The sequence below is a fragment of the Vipera berus genome, assembly GCF_964194415.1.
Source record: "Vipera berus genome assembly, chromosome: 5".
Taxonomy (NCBI): domain Eukaryota; kingdom Metazoa; phylum Chordata; class Lepidosauria; order Squamata; family Viperidae; genus Vipera; species Vipera berus.
Genome location: NC_138207.1, coordinates 10,032,911 through 10,049,091, shown reverse-complemented (window position 1 = coordinate 10,049,091; position 16,181 = coordinate 10,032,911). Strand labels below are relative to the sequence as shown.

Here is a 16,181-nt window from a genome sequence, read left to right as displayed (position 1 = left end):
AAAATCCTACTCATAAATACATTTGTGAATTCCTTATCTGCACAGACTTTTGTGGACAAAACCTCTTGTGCTCTCCCAAATTTTGCTTTTCCAGTTGGAAATCTGTGCCTCTCAAGGACTACGAGCGGAAGTCTGTCCCAATGATATTGTAAACCAGCTAAACTTTCCATCCTTCATTTTCATAATGCAGAAACTCACAAAGCCCCCAAACTCACACCATGCACATGTCAGAGTGTATAATTAAATGGGGGAGAATGGATATGCACGGTGCCACCCTCTGCCCAAGCCTAAGAAGAAAAAAATAATTCCAAAACTCCTTCTCTGAATATTTCTACAGAAATAATGTAATTAATGGTCCCAAGTGAAAGAACAGCCTTGCTTCTGGAGAATCCAACAGAACTCCTACGCTTCTTACCTTCAATTGCCATTCCACCAAGTCAGTCCCTGTGATCATCTCTGTAACCGGATGCTCTACCTGCAGCCTGGTATTCATTTCCATGAAATAAAAATTATGTGCACTGTCCATGATAAACTCCACAGTTCCTAAAATATTTAACAAAGGCATAGTATACAAAGGTCGGAATATTTAAAACTGCAAATGAATACAATCCCAGTATAGCTGTCCCTGCATTTCGCTCTCTAAAGTAAGCATTATAAATCAAACTAATTATTTATCTATTTGTATACCTGAGAAATCCTTCAGAAAGCAACATTTCTCAGTTTAATTAACATGTAGCTCCTTCAAAAGCTATTAGCCTCAGTTGTAATATATTGCAACATGTTTTGCTGAATTGGCATCTGAACTCTCCAAAATGCAAATAAGGTAGAAAAAAAACCTTATAGCAGTGTTTCTCAACCTTGGTCGCTTTAAAATGTAGGAACTTCAACTCCCAGAATTACTTAGCCAGCATGGGGTGCCCTCCTTTAAGCCGAGTTAAACTGAGGTTACAGCAGCCAAGCATCTTATTTTACGGCAGACTTTGATTTCAGTCAGGAGTGTAAAAAAAAACACCTCAATATGGCGGCCATGACAGGGCAGTTAAAGCTCTGCCTGGTTTTATGTGCATTTACGTACTTTGATTAGTCTGTTCTGGCTACCATTTTGACTTTTTTTTATCACACCCTGCTGATACCTTTAATTCTTTTTTGGGAACCTGCTCTATGTATGAGAGGCTAAAACAGGGTTTCCCAACCTTGGCAACTTTTAAGATGCATGGACTTCAATTCCTAGAATTCTCCAGCCACTGGGAAATATCTCCTAAAATGAAGACAAAACTGGGTCATTTTTGAACTTGAGGTTTCTTTCCCCCTATATACTAAATATGGTCCAATCCTATTCAGTTCTCAGGGGAGTTAACCTGCTGATGGCTAGAAAGAGTCCCAAGATTCTTTACGTAATTTCTTTCCAAGCATGAGAAATACCTTTCCCTATGAACTTGTGTTCAGCATTTAAAGGAAGTTGGGTTTGCCATACCTGCTCCTACGTAGTTCACGGCTTTTGCTGCTCTAACAGCGGCTTCTCCCAGCTTCCTTCTCACTTCAGGCTTAATTCCTGGCTAACAAGGATAGCAATAATATTATGTTAGGTTCACACAATCCATCAAGACACCCTTGCATTTTTACTGACTGCACATTCACTCTGGACAACTGGTATTAAAGTTTTTCCTTACAGGTAGTCTGCAACTTATGACCATAATGGAGCCTGCTGATCAGGGCTGTATGTTGTGACGGTCGTAAAAACAAGTCAATTGTACCTCTTTTTTTGCGGCAACTGTTATGCGAATGCTGCAGTCATTAAGGAAATGCTGTGGACATTAAGCACACCAATACGGGTGCAATTTTCCCAAAAACTCAAAGCAAATGCAGGTTTTCTGCAAAGCACAGTCACCTGGCAGCGAGATGGGTGGAAAATAAATTTAATAAATAAATAAATGTGGTCACATGACCATGCTGCAAACAGCCATAAAAGTGGGTTGGTTGCTGAGTGCCCAAAGCTCAGTCATGTGACTTGGGGGGGCTTAACTGTTGGAAATTCTAAGCAACCCCAAGGTAGGCCCATTGTAACTTTGAACAGTTGCTAAACAACCGGTTGTTAGTTGAGAACTACCTGTATTTCTTAATATCCATTTAAATCCCATCATAGTCCCAATTAACTCAACTTCATCAACTTTCCAGTATTTTGGAAAGAGCAATGTTAAATTCTTTTAACTGAAGTAGTGTATATTGACAGAAAGCTTAACGTGCATGAAACATTCAAAATATACAAATGAGTTGCAAATAATGGGCAACATAGTTCTACCCAACTTGTGCTAAGACATCATAAGTATTTAAATGCATGTTAGGAACATACGAGATAGAAAATAAAGCCAGTTAAGAACTTCCTAAAAAAAAGTAAGTCCTTCCATGCTCAAAACAAAGGGAGGATAGCTGCATTTGTAAAGGAACTGCACTCTGTTTGATACGGTACAAAGAAAATTCCACATTAATATGCTTTGAGAATTTAGGACCTTGAAAAAGATACTATTTTCTGCAGAAATACTGGACTGAGACTGCCTTAACAGCAAGCATAAAAACAAACATTATACTAACATAATAAACACAAGAATCATAGCTATTTGAATTATCTTTCAAAAGCTGACTACTTACCCCTGGAGCTTCCTCAATAATTTTTTGATGTCTTCTCTGTACACTGCAATCTCTTTCAAACAGGTAGACTGCATTGCCATGTTGATCTCCAAATACCTGAACTTCTACGTGCCTGTTTCATATTTTAAAATTTGTAAGTCCATAATACTGTCCATCGATGCTTATACCTAATCCCAATTTTTTGAATTTTTAACATGACTAACAAAATCCATCAGATACTTTGAAGATACTTTAATTTTTTAGATCTAGAAATGAGGCTTATTCATTTCCCCTATCTTTATTTAATAAAGCGTTAAATATATTATGAGGAGGGAAGGAATCCATACCTCAAATGTGGCAGAACTGGGATTTTCCATTTTGCTGTTTGGATGAGTGGATGTGGAACAATTTTATTTTTTGTTTTGTTTTTTCAATTGCCTTCATGTGTTTTACGGCTTACCGCATAGATTTTTACGTCAGCCCTTCAAGGAAGGCCAGGTCGGGAAAAAAAGGCACAAGAATCTAGAACTTTAATTTATGAATATGAATATTGCTATAAAAATGGAAACTTGAAATCCCGAACATATTTCTTTTTTCTTCCCTTTTATATGAAAGAGAACCAAGGCTGGCAATATCATGTTTCTTTCTCATGCTTGCCTATTTTCCAGGAGTAAGCTGCAGTGCTTTCTGGGAATGACTTTAGCAGACAGGGCAATGAGACACCATCAAGAGAACAGTTAGATAAAAGGCAGCTAAGCCCACAGCAAGAATGCAGGAAGGGCAAGAGCTCAGAAGAAACCATTCTTAGTTTGGGGGTTGTAAATTGTTCTCAGGGGAGAGAGATATTTTCAAACTTGCAAGATTCTATTAATGTAACCTTCAATAAAGTAGAATTGGCTCATCTAGTCATGCAGAGAAGAGCAACAAAGATGATTAGGGGACCAGAGGATAAAACATATGAAGAACTGTTGCAGGAATTGGGTATGTCTAGTCTAATGAAGAATGAGAAGAGACGCGGTGGCTCAGTGGGTTAGGACGCTGAGCTTGTCGATCAGAAGGTCGGCAGTTTGGCGGGTCACATCCTGAGTGCCGGGTAGCAGAGTGAGCGCCTGTTACTCGTCCCAGCTTCTGCCAACCTAGCAGTTTGAAAGCATGTAAAAAGGCAAGTAGAAAAATAGGGACCACTACGGTGGGAAGGTAACAGCGTTCCGTGCGCCTTTGGCGTCTAGTCATGCCAGCCACATGACCATGGAGACGTCCTCGGACAAGTGCTGGCTCTTCGGCTTTGAAACGGAGATGAGCACCGGCCCCTAGAGTCAGAAACGACTAGCACACATGTGTGGGGGAACCTTTACCTTTTTAGTCTAATGAAAAGAAGGACTAGGGCTGACACGACAGCAGTGTTCCAATATCTAAGGGTCCGACACAAAAAAGAGGGAGTCAATCTATTTTCCAAAGTACCTGAAGGCACAACGAAAAGCAATGGATGGAAACTAATCAAGGAGAGAACCAGCTTAGAACTAAGGAGAAATTTCCTGACAATTGGAACAATTACCGTATTTTTCGGACCATAAGACGCACTTTTTTTCCCCAAAAGTGGGGGGGGAAACGAGGGTGCGTCTTATGGTCTGAAGGTGATCCGTATGGCTAGCCCCAACCTCCACAAGTGGAAAGCAAGGGAGATTGCCAGGAGCACAAATCGGCACGTGCTGAGAAATGCCGATCTCACGCTCCTGCACTCTCCCTTGCTCGGTTTCAGCTTCCCTTGCTACAAGAGAAAGCAGGCTGAAACGGAGTGAGGCAGATTGCCAGGAATGCGAATCGGCTGATCTCGCGCTGCTGCAATCTGCCTCGTTTCAGCCTGCTTTCTCTTTTAGCAAGGGAAGCTGAAACCGAGCGAGGGAGTTTGCAGGAGCGCGAGATCGGCCGATTCGCATTTCTGGCAATCTCCCTCACTCCGTTTCAGCTTGCTTTCTCTTGTAGCAAGGGAAGCTGAAACCGAGCGAGGGAGTTTGCAGAAGCGCGAGATCAGCCGATTCGCATTTCTGGCAATCTCCCTCGCTCCGTTTCAGCTTGCTTTCTGCAAGAGAAAGCCGGGCTGCAGGGCCGCCTCCGCGGGTACTGTTGTAATGCAGAGAGGGAAGGACAAAGAGGGAGGGAAGGAACGAAGGAAGGAAGGAAGGAAGGGACAATGGGAGAGGGAGGGAGAGAAAGAGAGACAGAGAGAAAGAGAGGGAGAGAGAGAGAAGGAGAATTTTTTTCTTGTTTTCCTGCTCTAAAAACTGGGTGTGTCTTATGGTCCGGTGCGTCTTATGGTCCGAAAAATACGGTAATCAGTAAAACGACTTGCCTCCAGAAGTTGTGAATGCTCCAACACTGGAGGTTTTGAAGAAGAGATCGGACAGCCATTTGTCTGAAAGGGTATAGGGTTTCTTGCTTGATCAGTGGGTTGGACTAGAAGAACTCCAAGGTCCCTCCCAACTCCGTTAATCTGTTGTTCTGTTTCCTGCCTGGCCTACCTTGCATGGCTGACATTGCTTATGTTCTATGCTTATGTTCATTGCTTATGTTGCTGCATATTTTCTTCAAGATCATCTACAATGTACTTCCTACGTAGTAGTGGAGCTATCAAAGTGGGTGATAAAGAGCTGCCCAATAGATTGTTGCGTTACCTTGGATTGTCAACAAACTTTTCTATCAACATGGCGTCATCGTTAAAGGACTTCTTTGCTTCTCTTCGAGCTGATTCCAATTGCTCCTGAAATTCTTTTTCAGTAAATGCTATCCTCATTCCCTAGGGGAAATAAAGGATAAAACTAATATTAGCAAAAGAATTAAATAAATTACTCTGAAAAAAAAGGAAGAAATATTTTTGTTACATTAATGACAACAGAGGCACCTCATTTGCATGCATCTTTGGCTTTCTAAACTTTAAAATTAAAGATAGATGGCAACATACATAAAAATAAAAACCAAGTGATAAAGTGCAATGCAACTTTGCAGTCTACAACTTGGTTCCCCCAGGCTTATTTATAGTCCATTGTTGCCCATGAGTGTGTTCTTTCACAACAATCTACACTCAGTTCACACAAGCAACAGGAACCCTTAAATCAGTTTTGGGTTGGCGTCATGTTAACAAAATAAATTATATATTGTGATTGCTTATCCAAGTCCAGCTTGTTTAACAAATGGTCAGGTAGTCCTTGACGTATGACCACAACTGAACCCAAAATTTCTGTGCTAAGCAAGACATTCGTTAAGTGAATTTTGCTCCATTTACGACGTATCTTGCCACAGTTGTTAAGTGAATCAGAGCAGTTGTTAAGTTAGTAACAAGTTGTTAAGTGAATCTGGTTTTCTGACTGACTTTGTCAGAAGGTCGCAAAAGGGGATCACCTGACCCCGGGACCCTGCAACCCTCGTAAATATGGGTCAGTTGCCAAGCTGAATTTTGATCACATGACCATGGGGATGCTGCAACGCTTGCAAGCATGAAAGAGTCATAAGCCACTTTTTTCAGTGCCGTTGTAACTTTGAATGGTCGCTAAATGAACTGTTTTAAGTCAAGGACTACCTGTATTTAAACATGTTTATTGTAGGGGGGGTTGTCTCCCAACCTGGCAACTTTAAGGCTTGTGGGCTAAAATCCCAGAATTCCTAAGCCAGCATGAATGTACTGTGAGCACACGGATTAACTCCTGCACCAATACAGAGGTAGGAGATTATATCCTGACCTAAGCAGAGATGCAACAAACTGCGAACTAATTGATGAAATATCATCCAATGGATACTACCTTTCCTCCACCTCCACGGACAGCTTTGATCATAACTGGGTAGCCGATCCTTCTGGCTTGTTCTTCCAGAAACCTATCCGATTGGTCTTCACCATGGTAACCTTCCACCACAGGAACTCCAGCCGCCGACATGATGGCCTTAGAAGTACTTCAAGGGAACACACCGTCATGTTCAGTGTCAACAATAGAAGGAACTGTGCAAGAAAGCTTTTCACTCCCACAACACAACCTCTCTTTCAACTGATGCACTTTCCTTACAGCGGGGGTCTTCAAACTTGGCCCTTTTAGGACCTGTGGACTTCAACTCCCAGAATTTCTCAGCCAGCGTGCCTGACTGAGGACTTCTAGGAGCTGAAGTCCACGAGTCCCAAAAGGGCCAAGTTTGAAAACCCTTGCCTTAACAGTATTGAGAAAGAAACCCACATTCCATTTTGATCAAGGGGACAATCTATGGCTCCACCAAGTGTCAAGACTGATTGATGCCTGTAAATCAACCAATACTACATCTAGATTCCTTCCCTTTCTACCTCTAATTTAACCTCAATTAAATTATATAAAGGAGTCCCCTGTGGATTTTATACTCTGCTGATCGTTGCCGATTTTACTCTGCTGATCGTTGCTCATCTCCGTTTCAAAGCCATTGAGCCAGGGCTATCTGAAGAAATTTCTCGGGTCATGTGGCCAACATGACATCATGGAGCACAGTTATCTTCCCACTGAAGTGGTACCTATTTATCTACTCCCATTTGCATGGTTTCAAGCTGCCAGGTTGGCAGGACCTGTGGCAAGGATGGGAGCTGACCCTGTCGCATGGTGCCCTGACCCAGTGCGCTGCCCCATAAATTACATAAAGGCCTACATGAAATTAGATCGAAGGTCGTACAGGTAGTCCTCGACTTATGACAACAGAGCCCAAAATTTCTATTGCTAAGTGAGACATTTGTTAACTGAATTTTGCCCCATTTTACGACCTTTCTTGCCCCAGCTGTTAAGTGAATGCCTTCAGTTGTTAAGTTAATAACACGGTTGTTAAGTGAATCTGGCTTCCCCATTGACTTTGCTTGTCAGAAGGTCGCAAAAGGTGATCACATGACCCCGGGACACTGCAGTCACCATAAATATGAATCAGTTGCCAAGTGTCTGAATTTTGATCACGTGACCTCGGGGATGCTGCAATGGTCCTAAGTGTGAATGATGATCATAAGTCACTTTTTTCAGTGCTGTGGTAACTTTGAGTGGTCACTGAATGAACTGTTGTAAGTCGAGGACTGCCTGTATTGCATTTGGGTGCTCTGCGCTGACCCTATTTCATCTGAGACCATAATTCTCAGAATATTAAAGGATCGAAGGGTCAATTCACTGCATTTATCAAAGAGGGCAGGCAGCCCAAGTCAAATACAAGGAACAATCTAGTTCAAGGGTGTTGAACTGCCGGTCCGCGGGCCGGATGCGTCATCCAGAAGCTGCTCCCATCCCACTGCCGGCAATGGCAAAACCGTCTCGATACGTCACGTGATGTCGCGAGTTTGACATGTCTGATCTAGTAGTTCCAACAAAAGAATCTCTTCATAATAAATTTAGCTATGAAGTAACACAGAATACCTCTTAATGCCCATATCTCTGATTGCAGATGAAGGAGGACCTACGAAAATTATCCCTTCTTGGTTACAGAGTTCAGCAAACTCTGTGTTTTCGGATAGGAAACCATAGCCTGGATGGATAGCCTAAAATAGGAAATATCACGGGCATATTGTGAGGCTTTAAGGCTTCGTGATGCTTCTGCTGTTCTAGCAGGTCTACAGAAGCTGCATCTGACCTCCAAAATGCAGAAATTTCTGCCCTGCTGTTTCTGTTTGCCAAACTCTCAAAAGCAGATTGAAGCTACCTGCAATCTTTTCCATTGCCACCGACCTCAGAATACTATCATCAATCGGTCATTTCTTCAGCTGACCAATAGGAGAATGCAAAGGTTAGTTAGTACCCAATTACCACTGTGTGCGACCAATAAAAAAAATCTGATCAATTGCTATGAGTGATCTGCAAAGCCATCCAGGCACTATCCTTCTGATGCACTTAAAATACCTATGGAATAGTAGCACAGTTACATGTTGTTAGGATGGCTGAACCTCTACAATTAGCAGGCACATTAGGGCACAGAGTTTAACCACAGAAAGAGCTGGGGCATTAGCAGAATATTTACAGAACTTTATGGGAAATGAGACCATTTAAAATAGCAGAATTGCTGATTAAAGTTAAACTGCTTTTTTTTAAAAAAAATCAGAATATCAAAGACTGCAATGTGTGAGCTTCTCTTACACAGACTCTTATGTTGCACTAATCCAATTTTAAGTAAATAATTAGTTGATAAAAAGCAGAAACTGTACCTGTGCTGCAGACCTTCTGGCCACTTGTATTATTTTTTCCATGGATAAGTAACTCTGCTGAGCTGGTGCTGGCCCAATGCAATAGGCTTCGTCAGCCTACAAGAGAATGCCATCATTGTATTATTGTGTTATGTTTCAGGCTAATTTCCCCACAATGTTTTGATGCATCTTTGAAGTACAAACTCAGGCAGTAGAAGGTTGAGCTGGATTAGTTGTAAGGTAGCTTAACAAAATGGCAGTTGCAACCATGCTAATTAAGGCCCACCCCTTTATAATTTGTGAGGTAACTTTTTTTGACCACTGCTGTGGACACCCCATGCATAGGACTTCACATTAAAGTTTGAACACTGATTATAAACATTGCTTTATTTAGATCTGAAATGTGATTAAACCCTATGCACTGATTACAGTATTCTTCAACCGTAGCAACTTAATGATATGTGGATTTCAAGTCCCAGAATTCCCCAGCCAGCAATGCAGGAATTCTGGGAGTGATAGTCCACATAACTTTAAATTGCCACGGTTGAAAAACACTGCGCTAAGCCATGACTATTTTAAAGCCTGAACTTATTATCTTCTAAACATTGTACAAACCACCACGGTTAAGTTTGCATATAGGTAGTCTTTGACTAACCACAATTGAGCCCAAAATGTATATTGCTAAGCAAGATGGTTGTTAAATGAGTTTTGCCCCATTTTATGATCTTTCTTGCCCCAGCTGCTAATGAATCACTGTAGTTGTTAAAAACCTGGTGGTTAAGTGAATCTGGCTTCACCGTTGACTCTGCTTGTCAGAAGGCCACAAAAGGACACCGCAACTGTCATAAATATTGAACCAATTGCCAAGTGTCCAAATTTTAATTACATGCCCATGGGGATCCTGCAAAGATCATTTAAGTTCCTTTTTCTCAGTGCTGTTGTTACTTTGAACAGTCACTAAACAAATAGCTTTAAGTTGAGGACTACCTGTATTGCAGACATGTCAAACACAAGGCCCGGGGGCCGGATCCGGCCCGCGAAGTGGTTTCATGCGGCCCGCAAAGCCATCCTGGAAACAGTGAGGGAACGGCCCACACTGCCTTGGCCCTGGCCCAGAGACCCTCCTTCTGCCAGAGACCCTCAGATCTGTCCCACTCCTGCCCAGGCCCCCATAGGCACCCTTGAGGCGAACGATGTAGAGCTGGCCACGCCCACCCAGTAGGCCATACGCACTCTGGCCACGCCCACCCAGTAGGCCACGCCCACCCAGGCCACACCCACCCGGCCCCTTGAGGGCAACCGCAATGCTGATGCGGCCCTCAATGAAATTGAGTTTGACACCCCTGCTGTATTGTGATCAATCGAAAACAAGCCAACCACAATATGATAAGTGAATGTATTATTCATTCAAGATTATTTGGCTCCATAATTTGGCTCCTTTAAGATCAGTCCTTAAGAGTGTCAGCTGATGAGTTTTACCATGGCTACATGCATTGAATTCCGGTCAGCCTCACTATAAATTGCCACCGACTTCACCCCCATCTTCCGGGCTGTCCGCATCACCCTGCAGGCAATCTCTCCTCGGTTTGCCACGAGGACTTTCTCGATATTCCTTTGACCTGTTTTTCAAATAAAAAGCATTTCAATAATTCTGCCATAATTATGCCAACAATATCCTATTGCTACTGACTCACAGAGCAGAATGCCGGAATAATGTCATTATTTTGATCTGACTGCAAGTTTATTTTCTAGGTATTATAAATATGTTACCATAAAAAAAAATCTAGAAAATTTCCCATAAAGGAAATAAGCCAAATAATTTACCTGTTGCGAAAGAATATTCTCTGGTACACAAAGCCCAAAGCCATTTTCTGTGAAAGGAAAAGAACGCTGTCAAAAATCCAAACAGGAATTTAACATTCATTTAGCGACCATTTAAAGTTACAGCAGAACTGAAAAAAAATGAGTCCTTGCACTTATGCCTATTGCAGCATCCCCACAGTCACTTGATCATTATTTGCACACTAGGCAAGTGGCATGTATTTACACCATTGTAATTGGTGTAAATTGCACCATTGCCATTTGTGACCTTCCAAGCCGGCTTCTGACAAGCAAAATCAATATGGGACGCAGATTCACTTAATGACCATAAAACTGGGTGTGATTAATTTAACAACCACTTTTGCTTAACAATGGAAATTCTAGTCTCAACTAGAGTCGTAAGTTGAGGACTAGCTGCATTCTTAAGTTAGCCCACTGACACTCCAAAAAGTACCGAATGAATGATTTACAAACATTTTCTAGGCATAAGGTATTCCAGAAACATTCAAAGACTCTAACCCTTGCCAGCAGCTCCAACCATTAACTCTGGTTTGCGTAATATACTTTCCCATTGTTAGTTCTACCACTGTTTGTATCAATAAACACATTTTTTGGAGCTCAAACAATATTTTGACCCATTCCTAAATCAGCTTGCAGAAGATACATTAAAAAAAAGTGACCTTGTGTGAACTTGGGACAGCTAAGCAAGGATGAGAGCTTGTTCAAATCAGAATGGGAGGCCACCAGGAGATTTGACAAAATCCCAAAAGCAGCTTTGGCAAATCCATTCTATACTGTTGACAAGGGAACAACCTGGATCCAACCTTGCAGTTCCCGGGGGGGGGGGGGGAATTCAAGCTTGCTTTCTAGAGAGGATTCAGTTTGTAGTTCAGTGTATTGTGTGAACATAACTCCCCAGGCATGACACAGCCACTCTCAAAGAACAACAATGCTTTTTTAAGAGATAATAATAATAATAATAATAATAATAATAATAATAATAATAATAATAATAATAATAATAATAATAATAATAATAATAATAATAATAATAATAATATAAAGTTGGAAGGGACCTTGGAGGTCATCTAGTCCAACCCCCTGCTCAAGCAGGAAACCCTATACCATTTCAGGCAAATGGCTGTCCAGTCTCTTCTTAAAAACCTCCAGTGTTGGAGCATTCACCACTTCTGGAGGCAGATTGTTCCACTGGTTAATTGTTCTAACTGTCAGGAAGTTTCTCCTTAGTTCTAGGTTGCTTCTCTCCTTGACTAGTTTCCATCCATTGCTTCTTGTCCTGCTTTCAGGTGCTTTGGAGATTAGACAACCCTTGTCTGAAATGGTATAAGAACTCCCCCTTGAACAGGGGGTTGGACAAGATCCCCTTCTGCAATATGGTGGAGGCAATTTGTGCCATATGTCGGGGACAAAGGGCTGACAAATCACCTATTACCGCTAGTGCTCCAGTTGTCCCAAAGGTGCTTTTACAAGAGGCAACTGGACTTTCTTGTTTGAAGACGTTTCGCTTCTCATCCAAGAAGCTTCCTCAGCTCTGAGGGGATGAAGCTTCTTGGATGAGAAGCGAAAGGGCTTCAAAGCCAAACAAGAAAGTCCAGTTGCCTCTTTGAAAAAGCACCTTTGGCACAACCATGAGCTGGATGACTGAGAATCTCCATAGACATTTAGCTATGCTCCAGTTGCTCCGTGTTATGTGGGGGGGAGGAGAGGCCGTGTGAAAGCTTAGACGCGCGTTCAGACCCAATCCATGTGGGTGGCGAGGGGGGGGAGGTCGTGTGAAAGCATAGACGCGCGTCAGACCCAATCCATCCGTGCGGGTTGATTTCCAGCAGCAGTTACAAAGGGCGACCTCAAAAACATTCCTCCCACCCCAGGAAGGGGGACGGCGGGGGTTCCCCTTTAATTCGAGACCGCCAGCCGAACGGCGGGACTCTACAAGTGGCCGGCTCGGCACAGGCGCCGAGCTCCCCACCCGGCGGCCCAAAGCGGCCTTCTCCTCTCCCAGCCTCCCGCGGGAACCCCGAACGGAGTCGTGGGGTTGGCTTCCCGCCCGCGCCCCTCTTCCTCGCCCGGCGCACTCACAGGCTCTGCCGGAGCTGGCGTGGCCCCTCGCCGGTCACCGCCAAGGCCGAGGCCGCCATCGCTGCGCCGGAGCTGAAGACAGGCGGGGACTAGAGCCGGGCTAGCGGCGGCGTTTGGGCCTATCAGCGAGTTGGGAAAGGAGGCCGGGCTCGGGCGGAGGAAGCGGCGGAGCTGCCCGGTAGTTTCTCGGGCGGAGGAAAACTTCGCAACCTTCGCCAAAAGGAGAAGGGCAGAGCGCGGCCCGTCCGGGGCTTTTCCAGCTGCCTCTGCCCCGCCTTGCCCTGCCCAGTCCCGTGTTTTGTTTTGTATTTTTTTTGCACTCTCATGGCTTCGTTCCCATTGAAGCTTGGTCTGGTTAGCCAGTTTTCTTAACTGGGTTTGTGCAGGGCTTTGGCAAAGGCGAGGAAGGAGTTGGGGGCGCTTCTAAAGCAGCCCCCGCCCTCCCGGCCAAGAAAGATTGGCTCTCCTTGCACCGGCGTTGGCGAGAGGCCTGGAATCGATGCAATAATAATAATAATAATAATAATAATAATAATAATAATAATAATAATAATAATAATAATAATAATAATAATAATAATAATAATATAATAATGTTGGAAGGGACCTTGGAGGTCATCTAGTCCAACCCCCTGCTCAGGCAGGAAACCTTATACCATTTCAGGCAAATGGCTGTCCAGTTCTCTTCTTAAAAACTTCCAGTGTTGGAGCATTCGCCACCTCTGGAGGCAGGTTGTTCCACTGGTTAATTGTTCTAACTGTCAGGAAGTTTCTCCTTAGTTCTAGGTTGCTTCTCTCCTTGACTAGTTTCCATCCGTTGCTTCTTGTCCTGCTTTCAGGTGCTTTGGAGAATAGCTTGACTCCCTTTTCTTTGGGGCAGCCCCTGAGATATTGGAACACTGCTATCACGTCACCCCTCACCCTTCTCTTCATTAAACTACACATACCCAATTCCAGCAACCATTCCCTATATGTTTTAGCCTCCAGCCCCCTAATCATCTTTGTTGCTCTTCTCTGTACCCTTTCTAGAGTCTCACATCTTTTTTACATCGTGGTGACCTTGGGTGAACCCAGTTCCCGAGATGTATGGACTTTAGAATAGAAAAATAGAAAATTAGAAGAGAATATAGAATATGGAACAGAGCAGAATAGAGCAGAATATTGTCACTTTAAATGTACACTAATCAGCATACATTAAAATGAGATCTCGTTGCGTACAGCTCTCAAACACTTCCAATATACACTGCATAAAGGTAACAAAAAATAAATCAGTTATGAATCTACCCACGTACGCGCACATATGTGGCCTAGAGGAACAACACAGTCTAGTTTGGATGTATACCTATAAAAACGTAAAGGTTCCCCCACACATGCGTGCTAGTCGTTTCCGGCTCTAGGGGCCGATGCTCATCTCCGTTTCAAAGCCGAAGAGCCAGCGCTTGTCCGAGGATGTCTCCGTGGTCATGTGACTGGCATGACTAGACGCCAAAGGCGCACGGAACGCTGTTACCTTCCCACCGTAGTGGTCCCTATTTTTCTACTTGCATTTTTACGTGCTTTCGAACTGCTAGGTTGGCAGAAGCTGGGACGAGTAACAGGCGCTCTGTCAGAATCCATTTATATCATATTCATAAATGGAATGTTTCAAACATTATTCCATGGATTCTGCCATCTCCCGAAGAGAAGAGAATAGATGTGTATTGAACCGGTATTAGGCATTTCAAAGGAAAGGAGAAGCCTTTTGAACTGGGGAAACAAAAGGGGGGGCTAGCATCTGGCTTTTGTCACGGAAGAGAGCAATAAACATGAAGGGTCCTAAGTTCCTTTTTCCCACAAGAGGGATGATATGAGATAAAGGATGGGGGACTGACCAAATGGGGTTAAGGGGGGTTAAACCGGGAACTCTTTATAAGGGTTTACTTCGTGGAATAATATTAAGTCCTGTCTCGTTTCCTACAACCAAGCATATCATAGTAAAGATTCTTTTTGGAATAGATTTGACTCCAAGAATTTTGTCTTCCTAAGACGTGGTTTGGGGTGGGTCCTGACACACTCTTTCTGTTACACGGCACTCAGGATTCAATCCGCCAAACTGCCGACCTTCTGATCGACAAGCTCAGCGTACTAACCCACTGAGCCACCGCGTCCCTTCATGTATACCTATAGATGGCAAGAAAAATACATGAATACAGGTAGACCTCAACTTACACCCTATTTACTTAGTGACCATTCAAAGTTAGAAGGCACTGGGGGGAGGAAAAGTGACTTAAGACCATTTTTTTCACACATAGGACCATCGCAGCAGCCCCACGGTCACCTGATCAAGATTCAGAAGCTTGGCAACTGGTTCATATTTATGAGGGGTTGCAGTGTCCTGGGATCATCAGGTGATCCCCTTTTGTGACCTTCTGAGAAGCAAAGTCAATGGGGAAGCAAGATTCACTTAACAACTGTGTACTAAATTGACAGCTGCAGTGATTTACTTAACAACTGTGGCAAGAAGAGTTGTATAATGGGGCAAAGCTCACTTAACCACTGTCTCACTTTGCAACAGAAATGTTGGGCTCAATTGAGTTCATAAGTCAAGAACTCCCCGTACTTGGGCAAAGTTGAGCATGGATTTAAGGGTGCCACACTTCTCATCCTTTGCATGGGTATCAGCAACAGGCTTGGAATTGATGGATTGGGTGAACCACCCAGCCCCTGAGCTGTATGGACTTATATATAGGAAGTCCTAGACCAGGGGTCTTCAAAGTTGGCCCTTTCATGACTTGTGGACTTCAACTCCCAGAATTCCTCAGCCAGCGTGCCTGGCTGAGGAATTCTGGGAGTTGAAGTCCACAAGTCATAAAAGGGCCAAGTTAGAAGACCCCTGTCCTAGACTTACAACCATTCATTTAGTGATCATTCAAAGTTACGATGGCATTTAAAAAAAGTGACTTGTGACCAACTTTCACACGACGGTTGCAGCATCCCCACAGTCATGTGATCAAAATTCAGCTGCTTGGCAACTGGCATGTATTCATGACAGTTGCACTCTTCCAGGATTATGTGATCCCCATTTGTAACCTTCCCAGCCGGCTTCTGACAAGCAAAATCAACGGGGGAATCTGGATTTGCTTAATGACTTCATGACTCACTTAACGGCTGCTGTGATTTACTTGTGGCAAAAAGGTCTTAAAATGGGGCAAAACTCAACCAGTGTCTTGCTTAGCAGTGGAAACTTTGTGCTCCATTGTAGTCCAGCTGTGTACGGATAGATCAGTTAGTTTTAAGGCTGCCCAATTCCAAAATGATATGGGGCGGCTTGCATTTGGAAAGAAAAACAACAACAATAAAATAAGCCCTGTGTGTCTAGAAAATAAACTTCATATGATGGAAAAAATACAGCCATCAGATGTATCTCCATGTTCTCAAAAGCTGAGAGAACAGCTGTATTTTTAAAGAGTTTGGGGACATCATCGGAACGGCAGCAACG

At 43.3% G+C, this 16,181-nt stretch overlaps 1 protein-coding gene across 2 annotated transcripts in view; it reads right to left on the bottom strand.

Moving 5' to 3' along the window:
- MCCC1 (methylcrotonyl-CoA carboxylase subunit 1) overlaps positions 1-12,904 on the bottom strand; it is a 31,959-nt gene extending 19,055 nt beyond the window's left edge. For both annotated transcript variants that reach the window (XM_081328118.1, XM_081328119.1), the window contains exons 1-10: positions 12,704-12,904; positions 10,607-10,653; positions 10,262-10,401; positions 8,804-8,899; positions 8,022-8,143; positions 6,420-6,567; positions 5,298-5,419; positions 2,647-2,758; positions 1,475-1,556; positions 416-543 (exon numbers count right to left, since the gene is read on the bottom strand). In XM_081328118.1, the coding sequence (XP_081184244.1) occupies positions 416-543; positions 1,475-1,556; positions 2,647-2,758; positions 5,298-5,419; positions 6,420-6,567; positions 8,022-8,143; positions 8,804-8,899; positions 10,262-10,401; positions 10,607-10,653; positions 12,704-12,762 (1,056 nt within the window). In that variant the 5' untranslated portion in view covers positions 12,763-12,904. The remainder of the gene's footprint in view (positions 1-415; positions 544-1,474; positions 1,557-2,646; positions 2,759-5,297; positions 5,420-6,419; positions 6,568-8,021; positions 8,144-8,803; positions 8,900-10,261; positions 10,402-10,606; positions 10,654-12,703) is intronic.
- Between the last annotated feature and the right edge of the window lie 3,277 nt (positions 12,905-16,181).